The following is a 17,667-nucleotide window of genomic DNA, read 5'->3' as shown; positions in this document are numbered from 1 at the left end:
ACTAAAATTTCGATTGAATAAAAAAAATATTCCTTTGGATATATATAATACTGTACAATCACTTTAAAAGTAAGATCACAAAGGAATATTAGCTCAGGCCTAGGTTCGTACTAATGTTGTGTTAATTGAAAAATCAACTCCCTAATAACGCCGAATACTTTGGTGTGGAAAAAATATGTAATATTCATCTAAAAGAATTTAAAGAATCTCTTTGTCAAAATTTTCAGATCCGTAAACAGTGAAACACAACAAATGTCGAATGACTTTAATAATAATTTAATCTAATAAATATAATAAATGTACAGTTTAACAAAATTCTATATGCATGCTTCAACTGCTGTGACAGTGCACATGCAGTTTGATCATATTGCTATAATTTACATCTACCAGGTATTATTCCCTCTATTTCTTACGAAAACTTATAGTTAATTTATAGCTCTATAGAAACAGCCAGACTGAAATCTACACGCCCCGTTTATTGATTGGTCGAAATCTACAGTGGCTGAAATTTAAAAGAAATTGACAGGTCTGAAATTGACAGGCCCTGCTTATCGATTAATCAAAACTTACAGCGACCTACGAAATGTCACGGACTGCACGAAATAATCATGATGATGTCAGCTTTCTTACAGAAGACGATTTGGCTGTTTCTTTTAGCTAACGTACTTATGTAGTACATTAAAGTAATTTTGTGAATTTTACTTACTTTGCATAATCAATTTATTAACTAGTTAAAAGAGAGCTGTTATTATAAACAATAAAATGCTTTCTGTGATGATTCATGCGGGTTATGAAGGTAGCGATCATTGCCGATAAAACAAAACCCGATAACGCGGGTTATGTATTTTTTCTGCAATTTCGCTACTTTCATATCCCGAATGAATCACCAAAGAAAGCATTTTATTGTATAAGTATTTATACATAGGTATATATATCTATCTCTCTTGAATCTTGCAATTAAAATGTTCATGTTTGCAATAAGGTCACCTGGACGCGTATTCTTATATAGCAAAATTTTGAAAAAGACCAGGAAAGCTATATAGCGCTGTTTCACATGCATTCCATTACACGTTATGTAAAAAATAAACATCGGTATTTCAAATCGATTCACAGAGTATTCATCCTAAAAATCTCACATCATAATCCTCACATGCGATTTCTTATATGAATCTTTGTATGATCTGTTATATTTTGGGATAAAATTTACACTGAAGTCCCTTTTTTATGGACTTCACTGGCCGAGTGACCGTATTCTTTATTTTGATGCCTTGTTATTTTGGCTCTCTGCTCGATGCTCAATCACTTGTCTTTTTTACCTCCTTGCTTTTCGTTTTGACCCTGAGTAAAAGACGGCCACAAATGGTACATGGCCAGGAGGGGTACCCCTATCCAGACTCCGTTAGGGAAGTAGAAGAGCAGCGTGAGGGTGAGGCTGGAATCCGTTCCGATCCAATGACCCGCCCCGCAGATGTCCGTAAACATCAGGAAGTACGTCACTGTTTTCCACATGGTCATGATGTTCACGTTGTACGCCATCAGCCGGGTATGGCGACTGGACTTGTAGTGCTAATGAAAAAAATCGAAAATATGATAATAATAATCACTATAAAACCGTTTTAACAAGAGCTTGGACTTTGTTCACTACGTGACAAACTCCGATTTGATGAAGGTGGGGTCTTCATGCAGTCAATTTAGCACATCTTGGCAAACAACTTCCGATTTTGACAGTCTGTGAATATTAATGAGCTTTACATACCGAATAAAAGAAAGGAGGTCGGTATTTGAAAGCTTGTTTTGATGAGCAAACTAGATAGAAAGTCCAAGCTCTTTTTGAAACGGTTCTTGCAATATATAGATTTATCTGATTTACTGGCATGGAAAATTTAGATATGTTAATAAAATGATTCTAATCCTTGTTATAACAAATGCTCGAGGCTCACATGAAATAATTTTCTTTAGAATAAATATTTAAAAATTAAAGTGGACATGATGAAATAAAATACTAGTAACTCGAAGCTGTAAGAAATCGGTATTTGTTACATGATATATGACGTTGTTTATGATTAAAAAAATCTTTTTAAAACTCAAAAGAAAAAATATAATACTTTAATATAAATACTTACCAGAATAATAGTGATAATGCTGAGTAATACTTCAACATAGTTTTGTCTGCAAGGAAAAGAAAGCATTTTTTTGAGAAGTGGTTAAAATAAACTGTGCAATGAACATTGTAATTCATATGCCAATCTTTGTGTTACTGTAAATGTAGTCCATTATTTCTAATAAGTATTACTATATCGACACTGCATTCTTCAAGAAATTAAATTCACTAAATCTTAACAAAATCTAAAAAAAAAATGACTATATATGGTAGAGTTTGGATTAGATTCTCTCATGACTTATCATATATTCAGTATACTGTATAATCATTAGAATTCGTGGTGGTTCAATTTTCGTGGAATTCGAGGGTAGCCCTCACCCACAAATTTACATCGTCGACAAAAACAAATTTTGAAAGAGTTAGTATTCTTCCTGAAACTGAAAACCGACGCATCATGAAATTACATCACCACGAATAAGCAAAAAAAAACCCCACAATCTATGAAAATTGGCCCCCGAGAATTTTTAAAATGTTACCACAGTATATATCGGGGGTTGAAGGTTGGGTGTGGAGGTTGGTTTGGTAATGTCATACTTTAAATTTTGCATTTACACACATCAAGTGAATTCAAGATTGATTAATGAATGGATAATTTACTATTTAAAAATATTTTAAAAAGTTGATTCGTTAAAGACATCTGTATAAAGCAAAATACACAATATGTTTAACAGTTTAAGCCTAGATTATAATTATTTTTTTAAATTTAACCATATAATTTTATATAAATAAATCGCAGTAAACTGGGTAGATATCAAAGATCTATATACTTTCCGAACACCAGGTTAAAATAGCTCATGAACTTTTAAGATGAAATTCAATAAGCCCTTCTGACAATGACCCAAGGCCACCAATGCTGCACGGGTGCAGTGTTTCTCGACTTGTACAATGTCTTTTGTTTATTTTTGGTTTTCCTTTTTTGTACTTCGTGTGACCTTTTTGTACCGACCCAGCGAGCCTCCAGTCTTCAGAGATTTAAAAAAAAAATAGAATTGACATAACAGAACATTATCGATCAGATCTGTACTTTTTTGACGTCAATATAGTTTACATCAGATCTAGAAGTTTCATTAATTTTATTTAATTCTTTTGTTAAATTTTTGGATCTTCGATCTACTTTAAAACTTGTTTATTTTCAAGTATGTATTTAATCATTAAATGGCATAGAAATTTATGCACGTGTATTAAATACTGATATATTCACGTATTTTCCATGCTATTGTGTTGCATGCATCTTCCCGAGTCAAGGGTTTTCTAATGACATCACCTTTCCTTAATTGTGCAACATGTGAACTTGTATCATCTCATTAATTACACGAGAGAGAGAGAGAGAGAGAGAGAGAGAGAGAGAGAGAGAGAGAGAGAGAGAGAGAGAGAGAGAGAGAGAGAGATCTATCCACTTTTCCAGGGTGTTACCGGTAAAATCTAAAACAACAGATAACAGATTGATCAAACTTGCATTATTTAAACTCAGCCGTACTTGGACTCTGGAATCTACACAATACAAACTACACACGGAGTGGGTGGATTTAAGTGACTAACCTAGAAAAAAACAAATCATTTTGGTCTACAGTATGTACAAGTACAACCAAGAAATTATCATAATAGTCAAGCCAGACTTTGGTTTTCATGGAACTCAGCATTCATTTTTTTTTTAAACGATTGCCCATTTTTTTAATTCTCGGATTTTTAATCAGTAATGTTAATAAGCAGTTATAAATAGCATGAATGTATTTATTGATATACTGCATATTTGTATATTGTGAGTGAATATATATATATATATATATATATATATATATATATATATATATATATATATATATATATATATATATATATATATATATATATATATATTATGCCGGTAAGTTTTCGTGTACTTACAGACTGATTGCCTTCACGAATGGGTCACTTGTGTCAACGTATCTCTTGTCGATGTCGACATAATACTTATCTGCAAAAATTGAACACGGCATTATTTAATTTCACGGGTACCATAATTTATAGATATATAAAATAAAAACAAAACACCAAAATACAAAGCGCATACACAATTTTAAGTAAGCTAGAATTTTTGTACGTGTACTTATCAGTTATTTAACAAACTCGTCTGTCAGTAATTTGCTCTAGATTAAAGACTCTGCACTTAGAAAAAAAATTAAATCAAGTTGAGTAATTATAGACACAATGTTATGACATGCCATTGAAAACTATAGCTTTTATTTATTGTTATACAAGAAAAAGGGAATTAAAATGCACTTCTCGATTTTCTATTTAACATTGAAGGAGAAAAAAAATGCCACAAAATAATAAAAATTATTCTCTCGTAACATGATGTTTTTCATCGATTTCAACCGGGATGGGTCTACGGAGGTATTTTGCCGGTGACCCACTTTTGGGGGCCTATGGAATGACCTTGATGAAGTGATTTCTTTACGTTCAAAGCCTCTCCCACATTCCCACAATGGACTAACGCCGTACTCGTCTCTGTCCTATTTTTCCTAATACAGGTAACTAGACCAAAGTACTCAATTTTCCCTTGAAGACCATAGTACTCAATTTCTCTTTAAATCATAAATTTCAAAACATATTCATAATTAATAAAATTTGTAGAATAAAAATGACATTTTTGTTTATTAGAGAGAGATTTGTTTAATTAACTATTTTTAAATAAAAAGGGATACACAGACTGAATTTATGAATGGTATATGAATTTTTCTAAATTGGAAAAAAAGAAATCGATACTTACAGAAATACCATATCCACGAATATGCACCCCCGGGTAGCGAGTGAGGTCGGAACATAATAAAACTGGCATCCCACGTACAAATGAGGGCATTGGTGTACATCCACCCTAAGATCCATCCTGGAAGACGCCCACAGTTCTGCTGAGCAGAGACGGTCTTCCCCTTCTTGTTATCTGTCCTCGCCATTTCTCTCTTTCACCCTGTACCCTGGCTGTTTGCTATAATATGTGTACACGGCGAGCTGTGTACTGTAGCGGTTTGAGTTTAAACTGGCAGTGATTATGTACAGTAGGTGATAATACTTCGCTAGATGTTTGTGTTTATAAGCTATCTGTCGGGAAACCCGAGTGCAAGATGTCATTTTCGTTTCAAAAATTTAATTATTGGTTGTTATTAACTTATGTACTTCTAATTATCGCGGTCGTTAATGATAATTCAGGTAATTAATTAAGATTCCCTGATAGTGTGATAATTGATATTTGTTTCTGATTTAATTTCAACTGAGATTCCTAGGTGTTGTTATTCTCCCATTCGGTCGTCAAGTCATACATTTCATCTTTACGTTGTAAACATCAATATAGTTGTTATTTTCTAGGATTGGTTTTAAAAAGGGAAAGTGGAATATATGTAATATTAGATGTGACGCACTTACGTAATCATAATAATAATCTTAGAATTAAATGATGTACTTATAAACATGTTTACTTGTTTTTTGTTTGTGGTTTTCCCCCCTTAACAAATAGTCATGAAATACCGTTGGAGAACAATTATTTAGCCTAATCGCTTGTCGTGTTTTGGAAGAAATTCCGTTAGTGCTCAACCCCCCCCCCCCCCAAAAAAAAACACCCCAAAACACCTCCAATAAATCAAAACAAGCACATAAATGTAACGTAACAGGTATCCATAATTGCCAGTGACCTCGAACTAAATTCAGTTGAGAGAGAGAGAGAGAGAGAGAGAGAGAGTATGCATATATTTGTTTTATTGTTATGTAAAGTTACCAAACATCAGCAAACTCAATATTTCTTATTAGACTCACTGTAATGACATGTGTCATAAAATAAGCACATAAATACTATGCGATGTTTTACTGCTGACCAAATGTATGGCAGAATTCTGTACATGACTTGTGATATAAGATCAGGCAACCGTGATGAATAAATAAAAGCAGTGCGGGACGGCATATGTTAAACATTAAAAAAAAAGAAGAAGATTTAGAATGTGAAATCCTGAGTTCAAAGTCATCAGTTGCAGATCCACAATTTTAAACTTTTTGTTGTAAATGTTGAATACCAGTTTGTATATTATGTCAATTCTTCAGTTTTGTTTAAAAAAAAATGTATGAATAATTCAAAGTTCGAACTGACATTGAAAAATTTTCATATATATTTTTGAAAATATATGAATTATACTCTTGCAAATTAAAAATTAATGCTAAAAGGGTTTTTAGAAAATATTATTGAAAAAAAAGAAGAATTTCTAGGAGTAAGAGTATTTACAAAAAATATCGATTTCTCACAGTCTGTTCCATAAATCGTTACTTTGGTTTGAAGTGCCTAATTTCTGTACATATGTTTCCAATTATAAAACATCAAGAAAACGATACATTTCGCCACTAGTACTCACGATAATAGAACTATCATGAGAGAGAAGAGAGGGGTGGGTGTTCGTGGCCATTTTCTGACTACACTCATCTTCATGAGAGGAAGATCTCTGTATAAACATATTATAGGAAAATATTAATTTTAATAAAATCTTATTCATTTTAAGATAGATAACATGGGCAATTTGTTGATCATCCAACATCCTTAAAATTGTGCTTTTATCTTCCTAACTATGTTGTTTATCCTATTAGAAACACTTTATATAAAAATTGTGACCCCCCCCCCCCCCCCGCCAAACAAAAAAAGAAAGAAAAGAAAACCCACTATGATGTTTTTTCAAAGTTACGGCATTTTATTCGCTGGGATATAGGAAAATACCGGGAAAATGGAGATACCGATACGTATCAACCCTTTGAAGGGCGGACAGAAAAGGTTTCAACATGCAAGACAGCCAGAGTCGATCATGCTTATCAACACGTAATAAAGACAGAAGATGTATTATTACTATTATTAGAACACTGTATAATAGTGTGTACAAGAATTTTACAAAATAACTATAGTGGTTGTTTTTGTGTCTTTTTTTCCTTATAACCCCCCCCCCCCCCCAAAAAAAAAAAACCAAAAAAAAAAAACCCAAAAAACAACAACAAAAGGCAAAAAAAAACCCACCCAAAAACCAAACAAACCAAAAACCAACGTCTCTCCCTCAATGCCGATTTGTTTCAATGGACATATTCAAAATGTTAAAAGGTATGTTAGCTAGTCTAATGTCATACTAATGTATTCAGGTTAAGCCAAAACAATTTTTTTTTATCTTTTGACATTGAAAATGTCATGGTAAAATAATTTTTGTACTGTTCAGGAATGTTTTATTTCATCTTTATATAGAATAAGTTTAAGGTCTTTATTTTAAAGGATTCCTATGATATGAATTGGCCTTATTTTTCAAATGATGATTGTCCTGGAGATTCAAAATAAGTGAAGATCATTCATTCTGGTAGATACATATATCCATATTTGACATTGAAGTGAAAATAATAGGTCAAGGTCAACAATTTTTGACAGGAGTTTTTTTTAGTTCAAGTTTACATACTGTATGATAAAAGAATCTTATGCTATGTTCCAAGGGTCAACGGGTATCTAACTTATGGTCCAAACAATATTTGAATGGAAAAGATTAAGAATAATCAAAATTTGACCTTCCGAAGGTAGATTTGGGTCAAGGTCAACATTTTCATGAAGTGCATCTCCAAATCATGTCGACTTTCTCTGAATTAAGTTTAAAGTCTATGTGTCAAAGAATTTAAAAGTTATGATTTGGAACATTATGATTTTATAACTTGACCTTGAGATTGTAAATTTGGTTCAAGATCAAATATTTTTATGCAGTGTACCTTTTCGTGAAGTCAACTTTCTGTGTTCTTAGTTTCATGTTCTAATCTCAAAGTTGTTTTATTCAGGGCCCAGACAAAATTTGGATGAAAAACCAAAACAACATATCTTCTCTCGGAAAGGGAGAAAAACATGTAATTGCCAATTAAAATTTTAATCCAATTTTGCTGAAGAGTGGACAACATTAAGAATCCCCGCTGACGAACAGACAACATAAGAATCTCAGATATAACTGTATTTTTTAAATTTGTTCAATTTATACAAGATACATTACTAAAGGATCATGTTTGAACCTTTGTGCCAAGGAACCTTTTGTAGGCCACCAAAAAAAGGGACAAACTATTGTTAGATTGAGTTTTATAACCTCCCACAATTAAATATTTCACTAAACTACTTTTGTAATCCCATCTAAACACATAAATGTAATCAAATGCTGTTTGTCTTTGTAATTCACAGATAGATTCTTAAAAAAAAAAATCCAGATCATTTCCATATTGGTTTAATCTAATAAATTAATATACATGTACTAATGCCAAGACTTAGTGAGAAAAAAAAATTGTGTGCAACATGCAGTAAATAGACCAAAGCCGATACAAGAATACCGTATATAACGGTAATAAACTCTTATCGTGCATTTTCAATGTAATCTTTTGGCACTTTTTTCTTTTCAGAAACCCACCACCATTTTAAATCTCTTTTGACCTCAAAATTATATTCAAATATATTTGTGACAGAAAATTTCGAAACCTAAATGGTTTTCACACTAGAACCTTTAATTTCAAGATTTTTAAGATAACATTCTTTTTCACTATTTTTTTCACAATGATAAAATAATCAAGACCATTATGAATTTACAGGTCTTAGACAAAACAAGCTACATGTAGATTCATTGTCACAGTTCAACCCTTGGAACAGTTACTTCCGAATTGTACCGAAGTTTTTTTAAATTCATCCTTGGGTTTGAAACGATTTTGACTAATGGCCTTGCCCTACAGCGAAATACTAAAGTGACGTATCCACTGTAATCTATCTGAGAATCTGACTTTTAATTTTCAATGCTAGATGGCCGTAAACATGAAGACTCCTCCAATTCTTTTGCCCCCCTTTTTTTCCAACATATCGCCCTTTAAAGGTCCACATAAAGAAAAGGATTGACATAAGCATCAGAGGAATCTGGGATCAATCATGACAGTTTTGTTTACATCAATGCTGTTTAAATTGAAATCAATGCAGAATGTATTGGATCAGTTTCACTTTTAATAACAAAACAGAGCAAGCACATAAGAAGCATTAATGGCTAAATAACAGTAAACAATTAAAGTATCAATTTACCAATATGCATATGATACAAGTAAAATATCATGTCGACTGCAAGCAGAGTACTTCTTCAAATTTCAAAATTTCAACAATAGGCAAAAAATCAGTAGAAAACCCTTGTTAAACAACATTACAAAGACCACAGAGTTACATATGCCACTTAAACAAAAATTATGCAACATGTACATGACTGGAGAACTTAATAACAACTGACAATATAACTGAACAACCCGCGTCTCTTGTACACATAATTACTGGAGTTACTTTATTTATAAGCCATCTATTCATTACATTATACAACATATTAACATACCAGGTTTCTTTTTGGTGAAAAAAATGTGTTTAAAGTAATCTATAAATACAGATACATATTAATGACCATAATCTAATCAAAATCTTTTGATAATGGCTGCTATTAGAGTCTCCTGCACCAATATTCTTAGATCCTCTCCTTAAATCACCTGAATTTGTTTTTCTCCTTCTAGGCAGCGTCTGATAATGCTGCAACACCAGGAAGTGTCTTACCTGTGGAAAAAAAGATCAGATTTATTATGGAACCAGTTTTAATTCTCACTATTAGTCTGAAATGTGAAATTTTTGCACTTACAATTAAACACCTTTTGATTACCTAAATAACATTTAAACAATATCTGTTTTGTGCACTCCCCAATCTTTAAGCATCAAAATGCTTGGAAAAATTTAATCACTTATAGCAAAATAACATTTTAAGAAATTATCTTTTTTTAACCCAGAATTTGTTTCAAATGAACATTGTTCTAAAAAAGTTGGTACATGTATTACTGATTCACAATGTTGCAAACACCATTTTAAGAAAGTTCTTACACTGATTTAGATAATATGCATTCAAAGATATAGGATTCTTAATATTTAAAAATATCAATTTCAACTGCACAAAAGTGTATGAAAAGGTTTTTATCTCCCATTTTCATCAATGAATGTGCATGTGCTTTGTACTCGCAACAAAGATAGTCTATTGGCCCATACTAAAGCAGCTTACAGCAGCAGAAAACAAGCATCAGACTATATAAGACAGACCAGAGGACTTACCCTCTAACAGTTCTAAACTGGCTCCACCTCCTGTAGAAACATGGCTGACTTTGTCTTCTGTTCCAAACTTGGCTGCACATGTTGCCGTATCACCTCCACCTTAAAAGAAAGTTTTTTGTACATTTTCAGGTCCATATTGTAACAAAGCTTTAGACATCTTACAAATTAAGTTAGAATGATATTTTTTTTCATACCAATGATAGTGGTTGCACCCCTTTGTGTCGCTGCTACAACAGCATCCATCAGAGCCACTGTTCCCTTCTTGAAATTCTCAAACTCAAACACACCTGGAGGTCTAGAAGAAAGAAGTTATACATGAACTCGGTACTATGGTTGTCAGGTTAGGGTGATTTTAGAAATATCAGGTTAAGATGCTAAGTGCATGTATTAAAAATGCCTATCATATGACAAATATTCATTCTATGTATTAGACATACTGGTAGTCAAAGGTTTCTTTATGCAAAATTATCTAAAACATTTATTACCCATTCCAAACAATAGTCTTGGCTCTGCCAACAACCTCTGCAAACTTGGCAATGGACTGGGGGCCTACATCCAAGCCCTATTAAATGAAGCACAAAATAAGTACGGTAATTGTATTCACACAAGAATTAAGTCATCAAATTAAAAAACACCCAGATTATTCAAATTTTCATCTGGAAAAATGACAAATTATCTTGCTTGATGAGTAATTCGCAGACAAAGAAGGCAATTCTTAATTTCAATTTTTCACCGTCTCACCATGCATCCATCAGGAATTCCTGTTTCTACTGTGGCAGATCCAACGGTGGCATCCTCAGCGAATTTATCACCGGTTACAAAGTCCGAGGGGAGAGTAATTGTTACATTGTTCTTAGCTGCCTTGTCCATCAGATTTTTGATGATCTTTGACCCTTCCTCGTCATAGAGAGAGTTTCCAATCTTTAAAAGATAGGAATATAAAGAAAATGATGGAATCCAAAAAGTTCAAAACCAGGAGTTCTAAAAGCAGTAAGGTATAGATCTAACGTGTAGAATAAAAAAGGTTATTTATATTACTTGATGAAATACACCGATTCACTAATAATATATTAACATTTCTTCTCAATTTTGTATGACTTCATTCATTTTAACATGAAATGTTATTGTCTTCTTTTATAGGAATATGACATACATATATTACAACAAGGAATGAGATTTCTGTTCAAAGTTTCTTACCTTCATGTTGTTCAATACTTTCAAGAAGGTGAAGGCCATACCACCTCCAATAATCATTTCATTCACTTTGTCCAACATATTCTCAATCAGTTGGATTTTGTCTGCAACCTTGGCCCTATCAAATAAATGAATTGCCATAATCTTTGCATACTCTTGAATGTAAGTTAGGATCAATGCATATAATTTAAGTTTTAGAGGCATGCATTTTGTGAAAACATGCACCCTGTATGCAAGAACTTTCCAATAAAATAAATGTAATTACCCTCCTAAGATGGCTAAAAATGGCCTGTCTGGATTTTCCAATGCTTTGGCAAAATAAGACAACTCCTTCTTTAACAGAAATCCTGATGCTCTCTGTGCAAGCTGGCATCCAACCATAGAACTAATAGGGGCAAAAATGGTATACATGTATTATCAGTAACAGGTGTAACAGGAAGTTTCATTTTCATAAATAAAACTTCCATAATTTTCTTAATAAGTATTTGCCAGGAATACTACCAGTAATACAGCATAATTTAAGGAATAAGATATCATTCTTTGAGTATATATTATGATGTGATAATTTCGGTCGAGGCGTGGTCAAATCCAATAAAGTCGGTAGGGGTTTATGATATATTTGACCATGCTTCCACTAAAATTATCACCTCATAATATTCAAAGAATGATTCCTTATTACTTCTATTTTTATTATTTCCAATTTGTTCTCTTTAAAGCAACATTTTAAAACCACTATTTTTTCATGTAGCACAAGCTAGGCATTACTATGCGGCGCAGCCAATACCGTTTTTCGGTTATGCTTAGCTATAAGACACACCCATTTTGTGTCATTCATCTTTTATGAAGATATTAGGCTATAGGGTTAATCAAAGTACTGAAGTACTGACGGGAGTTGATTTTATCAATTATCATTTATTCAAAATCAACGATATGTGATTTTGCATGGCAAGAAGTATCAGTAATCGAAATATTTCTGAGAAATTGTATGGTTCCAGGCAAGATTGAACTCTTGTCTTGTTCAACCAAACGCTCGGCTGTCTAAGTGTTGTCAGCTGTATTGATTTGTGCTTAGGTCCAAACACTGTTTTATTTTCGCTTTGCCCGAGTAAGTGCATAGGAGAGTTGATTAAAATCAACTCCCAAAAATTGATTCGTAATGTTATCACAGACAAAGACAGTTGAAAATGTAAATATATGATCTATAAACATGAACATTTCATTGCCATTAACAAAAAGAATCTTTATCATATTCTTGACAATGCAACCAATAATTATCACTCTGCATGAAATTTAGGTTCCCTATGTCCATGCTATTTGGGTTTTCCTACAGTCTAAGCAATGATATCAAGAAGAAAAATCATTTGGTACAAAAATCATACCTGTGAGCTCTGTGTGCTGTTCCGAATGCATCGTTAACATACACATCTCCCAGCTTAGACAGGGACTGACGGAAGGCTTCAACAGCTTCCTTTGATGCTTTAACCTTGAAAAATGCATCATAAAACGCATAGGTAATTTTGTAGTTCAGTTTTTACAACCTAATGGATAACTATTAATTCCTGTGCCGATCTTAATGCTTGAAATTTTTTACATTTTATAATATACCAAACAGTGATACCTGGTGATACAATTATTTCTTTGCACAAAAAAATTTCCAGTACCCATAACTTTCTTCTGAATTTTTAAAGAAATATGAATGAAAAATATTGAGGATTTGGACAATTTTAGATTAAAATGAAGAAACTTTTGTAATGAAATTACCAGGTACGGTAATAAAATTTAGCATCAGGTACATTCCTCAATTCTCTTAATTGACTTCCTCATTTTCAAAACTCACATCTAACCAAACTGAATGAAAGTAAATTTACAATAGATCGAATAAAACAATATTAAATACACACTACCTTAGCCTCTTTCAATTTTTTGACAATACCAATACATGTTTAATCATGTACCTCGGTATGTATTTATTTACCACTACCTTATAACACCTTGACAATTTCTGTAAACCAATTTTTAATCCCAAGTGAGAAATTTTATGAAGTTAGGGAGAACCTCATCAAATTTCTTGCCGTAGACCAGTTAATCAATGTTTCTTAAAATTTTATTTCATATGAAAAAGGCTTAGTCATGAAAGCAAGTTGTGTGAAAATGATCATGATGAATAAATCATAAAATAAAGTCTTAGTGGTTATCATGAATAAATCATAAAATAAAGTCATAGTGACTTAAGTATCAGTACTAATAAAAGGGCTGGATGGTTGAGGCCATATTTAGACTGTATTGATCTCCTTAAAAAGAAGACCTCTACATAAAAATATAGAAAAATACCCAAATTTAAAAGGTAAGCAATATGGATTTTTTCTTCACAAAATAATAATTCATGGCTTTTTTTTATTACCGGTAATTAAAATTTTAGGCAGACATGATGGTTTATTTGCTGAACACTGAGCCTCCTTAAATATTCACATATTTTTAAACACTACCTTTTCGCCAGCCTCATTGACCCCTTTTCCTTCCTCTTCCAAATGGAAGCGAAGATTTTCTAGCAGGAAAACAGAGCCTGCTGGGGGGTCAGCACACTTAGCCTCCACTTCAGCTCCCACACAGTCAGAGAGAAACTCCACAGGCCTGAATGAGGTAAAAATGTACGCTAATCATATAGACAATCAAAAGCCATACACAATGAGCAAATGTGTAAGACGCATAAAACAGCATATTTTGTATGCACAAGCATATTTTGTATGCTGTGCACTTCTTTATACTGGCAATAGATTAAAGTAAGATAAATCAAAATACCCAGTATGTAAAATGATATTCAGACCCCATAAACTTCACTTACTTTCCAAGCAATTTGTCTAGCTCAGCTTTGACTGGTAAAAGAGAATACTTGTCTGCCTTTCTTCCATCAGGACGACCCAGGTGGCTCATCAAAACAACTGATTTAGCTCCTTTTTCCAGTGCATACTTTATTGTTGGAATTGCTGCAACAATTCTACAAAAAAAGTACAGCTTGTTGCAAGAAAGAATATCATGTAGAAAATTTGTATCTTTTCATATCTATATATACTTATACATAATACAACACCAAAAGGCCAACTTTAAAAAAAAAATAAATAAAAAACATACAGGTTTTATCCCCATACACTAATGAGGAATTTTGTTTTGCATGAAGAGTTAGCGGTTACAGGAATTGACTTTAACTTTAAAATCCAAGTGCCCTTTGTACAAGTGAACTTAAATTCTGACGTGCCTAGATGCAAAAACTAGTAATCGGAAAATTAGTAAGATGACATAACCATATTCATAATTTTTATTTGAGTATTGTAAATGCATTACATTTGGCTGTGTATTCTATTTAGTGTTTTTGGCAGAATGTGGCTTCCGCTAAATCAAGTGCATTGCTATGCCATGCATATATGTATATAAAGAATAGTCACATTCAGGAATACGCTAATTCAAATCCATGCTAACTTGTTCAAAAACTATTTTCCGCCAAATATTGTACACAAATATGATATGTTTACGGTAACTCACAAATATTATGACCAAATGCTTTCTATTTGGTAAGCTGTGTTACTGGTTAAAACACTTATGGACCAGCATTTTTGGCATATGGTGCATATCATACATGTTCCTTGTCAATTATATTTATACCTGTAAACTCAGAGTGATATAAAGCAATTAAACCTTGTTTACTATTAATAACATGTCTGTGACACAGATTTTCCCTCTTGTACAGTAGTTGGCCATGAATGAGTTCGCAAAATGGCGGTGGCGTTAACAAATATTGTCCGCTTGGAAAGTTGAGAGTAAAACTTTACCGTAAATCAAGAACGTATCGAGTTCAATTTAATCCGAATTAATAGTTTTATAATTTTTGGATTGTTTTGTTTTATTTTCTGAATTATTCCCCTTTGGTAAACAATTTATCGTCTGCATAGAAACAATGGCCCCCCACGGGAAAGAATTGACAAAAGAACAAAAAGAAATCATTTTATCTTTATCAAATAACGATTTTCAAGCTATAAAATTCAGGAATTCACTAATATAAACAGCAGAACAATTCAGAAATTTTTGAAAAGGGTGAACGAGAGAGGAACTACAGAAAACAAGCGGCGAAGTGGGGGTAAGAAAAAAACAACACCTCGAGATGAGCGAGTTTTATTTAGACGTGTGAAAGGCAACAGACGACAAACATTAAAAGATCTTACAAGTAGGTTTAATAACATAACGGGGTGTAATATATCTGAAAGAACTGTAAGAAGAAGACTATGTGATGATGGATATAGGAGGCGGGTGGTTTCAAAGCGAATTACTATCTCGCAAGTAAATCGAGAGCGACGGAAACGCTTTTGTAGACAGAAATTAACATGGACTGTCCGTGAAAATTGGTCTCGAGTCATCTTTAGTGATGAGACGAAAATTATGTTGGGTAACAACAATAAAATATACGTCTGGAGGAAGCCTGACGAGCGTCTACGACCCGAGTGCTTGGGTGAATTTGGAGACAGGGAGTGCACCTGCAAGGCATCTGTTATGTTTTGGGGGTGCATATCATACCATTGCGTAGGAACCCTTTCACCAGTTGACGGCAACATGAACACTGATAAATATATTTCTATCCTTGATGATTATTTATGGCCTGTGGTCGCACAACATTTTCCGAACCGACCCTGGATCTTCCAGGAAGACAACGCCCCTTGTCATGTATCTGCCAGGGCTAATGCTTGGAAAATCAGCAACAATATAAGCACATTACCATGGCCAGCCCAAAGTCCAGATCTGAACATAATTGAAAATGTCTGGAAAACCTTGAAAACTCGCATACAGCGACGAACATCTGAAATTAAAAACGCCGAAGACTTGAAACGCATAACGCTGGAAACGTGGACTGCATTGCCTCTTCACTACATTCGCAGCTTGTATGACAGCATTCCACGTAGAATTAGAAGTGTAATACGCACAAAAGGGCAGATAACTTAATACTAAACAAGAAGGTAAGTGATTTATAATTTTAAGATCAAATATCGGAGTTTGATTTTAGCAGACGAAGTTTGTTTACATCGACGACGCCGCCATTTTGCGAACTCATTCATGGCCAACTACTGTATATCTGAAGAGAAATCGTTTTTTCGTTTTTGTGAATTTCTAAGGGTCAGGATGAAAAAAAAAAATATGTACTCAATGAAAAAATCTTGGATTTTTTTACTTTATCAATTTCAATTGTTCTTCTTCGACAAATGTTTATTTTTGTTGAAAGAGCGTGAGTGAAAAATAAAATGTGATGTAAACAATAACTGGGATCAAACTACGATAGCAAATATAAATATTTGCTTATCTCTGGTTGCTTACCTCTGATTGTTTGTGATTTTGCCTTCTTTCAAGGGAACATTGAAATCAACTCTGAAAAAGCAATATATGTGTATTTAATTACATGTAATAACGGTCACAAAATAAAATAAACTAAAGTAATATTTATAAACACAATTTACAAACATTGTCAAAAGCTACATAGCAACATCATTTAAAATAAAATCCCATGAGTAAAGAATAAGATTGAAATATAAAGGTTGCAGAGTAACTGTAAAGCAACATTAAGTAACCCCCCCCCCCTTCAATAAAATAACGATTTTGCGTTTGTACTATAATGCAATTACATAGAGATTAAAAAAATTAAAAATAATATGAATGAATAATCAGTAACGTGTATCCATCAGTTCGTACATATCGAGTGTGTTTACAAATTATGTACATGCAAAATGAACGTGCATGGCCTTGAGTTGAGGTAATCACAAGGTCAGCTTGCCGGTCTTTGTTTTACGTCACTTAAAAGCCATTCCTCCGAAATTTACCGAAAAGCAGGAGTTCAACTTACCTCATTAGTACTCTTTTACCACTGACGTCTATCTGATCGATTGCCAACTTGTTCAAAGCCATCTTTCAACAAATCTTTCTAAAATAAGCAAAACTCAAGCAGTCGCCAATTTCCCTGTAAACTTTATATCCTTCTTTGACCGAAGAGTTCCTCTGCTTGGTAAAAAGAGTAAATTGACAAATTCCGAAATGGACAATTTTTAAACTACGAATTGTCACATAATTTAACATATGTGACCGCTTGTTGTTTGCGTATAAAAAGCTGAAATGCATACATCTGAAATAATGCTCGGATCTAAAAAAAAAA

At 33.0% G+C, this 17,667-nt stretch overlaps 2 protein-coding genes across 2 annotated transcripts; both read right to left on the bottom strand.

Annotated features, from left to right (window-relative positions):
• Positions 1 to 260: 260 nt before the first annotated feature.
• On the bottom strand, positions 261 to 5,190 carry LOC128157353 (uncharacterized). The gene is made up of 4 exons (XM_052819850.1): positions 4,911 to 5,190; positions 4,046 to 4,115; positions 2,124 to 2,169; positions 261 to 1,566 (listed from the first exon to the last, which is right to left on the bottom strand). Exons 1-4 carry the CDS (start codon positions 5,092 to 5,094, stop codon positions 1,300 to 1,302), a joined length of 567 nt encoding a protein of 188 aa, XP_052675810.1. The 5' UTR covers positions 5,095 to 5,190; the 3' UTR covers positions 261 to 1,299.
• Positions 5,191 to 9,141: 3,951 nt separating this feature from the next.
• On the bottom strand, positions 9,142 to 17,517 carry LOC128156802 (phosphoglycerate kinase 1-like). The gene is made up of 12 exons (XM_052819101.1): positions 17,362 to 17,517; positions 16,839 to 16,889; positions 14,326 to 14,478; positions 13,970 to 14,114; positions 12,863 to 12,966; positions 11,749 to 11,868; positions 11,487 to 11,601; positions 11,031 to 11,210; positions 10,775 to 10,851; positions 10,484 to 10,584; positions 10,290 to 10,388; positions 9,142 to 9,746 (listed from the first exon to the last, which is right to left on the bottom strand). The coding sequence occupies exons 1-12, from the start codon at positions 17,421 to 17,423 to the stop codon at positions 9,703 to 9,705; spliced, it is 1,251 nt and encodes a 416-aa protein (XP_052675061.1). The 5' UTR covers positions 17,424 to 17,517; the 3' UTR covers positions 9,142 to 9,702.
• Positions 17,518 to 17,667: the final 150 nt, after the last annotated feature.

This window comes from Crassostrea angulata, chromosome 7 (assembly GCF_025612915.1).
Source record: "Crassostrea angulata isolate pt1a10 chromosome 7, ASM2561291v2, whole genome shotgun sequence".
Taxonomy (NCBI): Eukaryota; Metazoa; Mollusca; class Bivalvia; order Ostreida; family Ostreidae; genus Magallana; species Magallana angulata.
The sequence above is the reverse complement of the archived record's forward strand: the minus strand, read 5'-3'. Positions and strand labels throughout refer to the sequence as shown.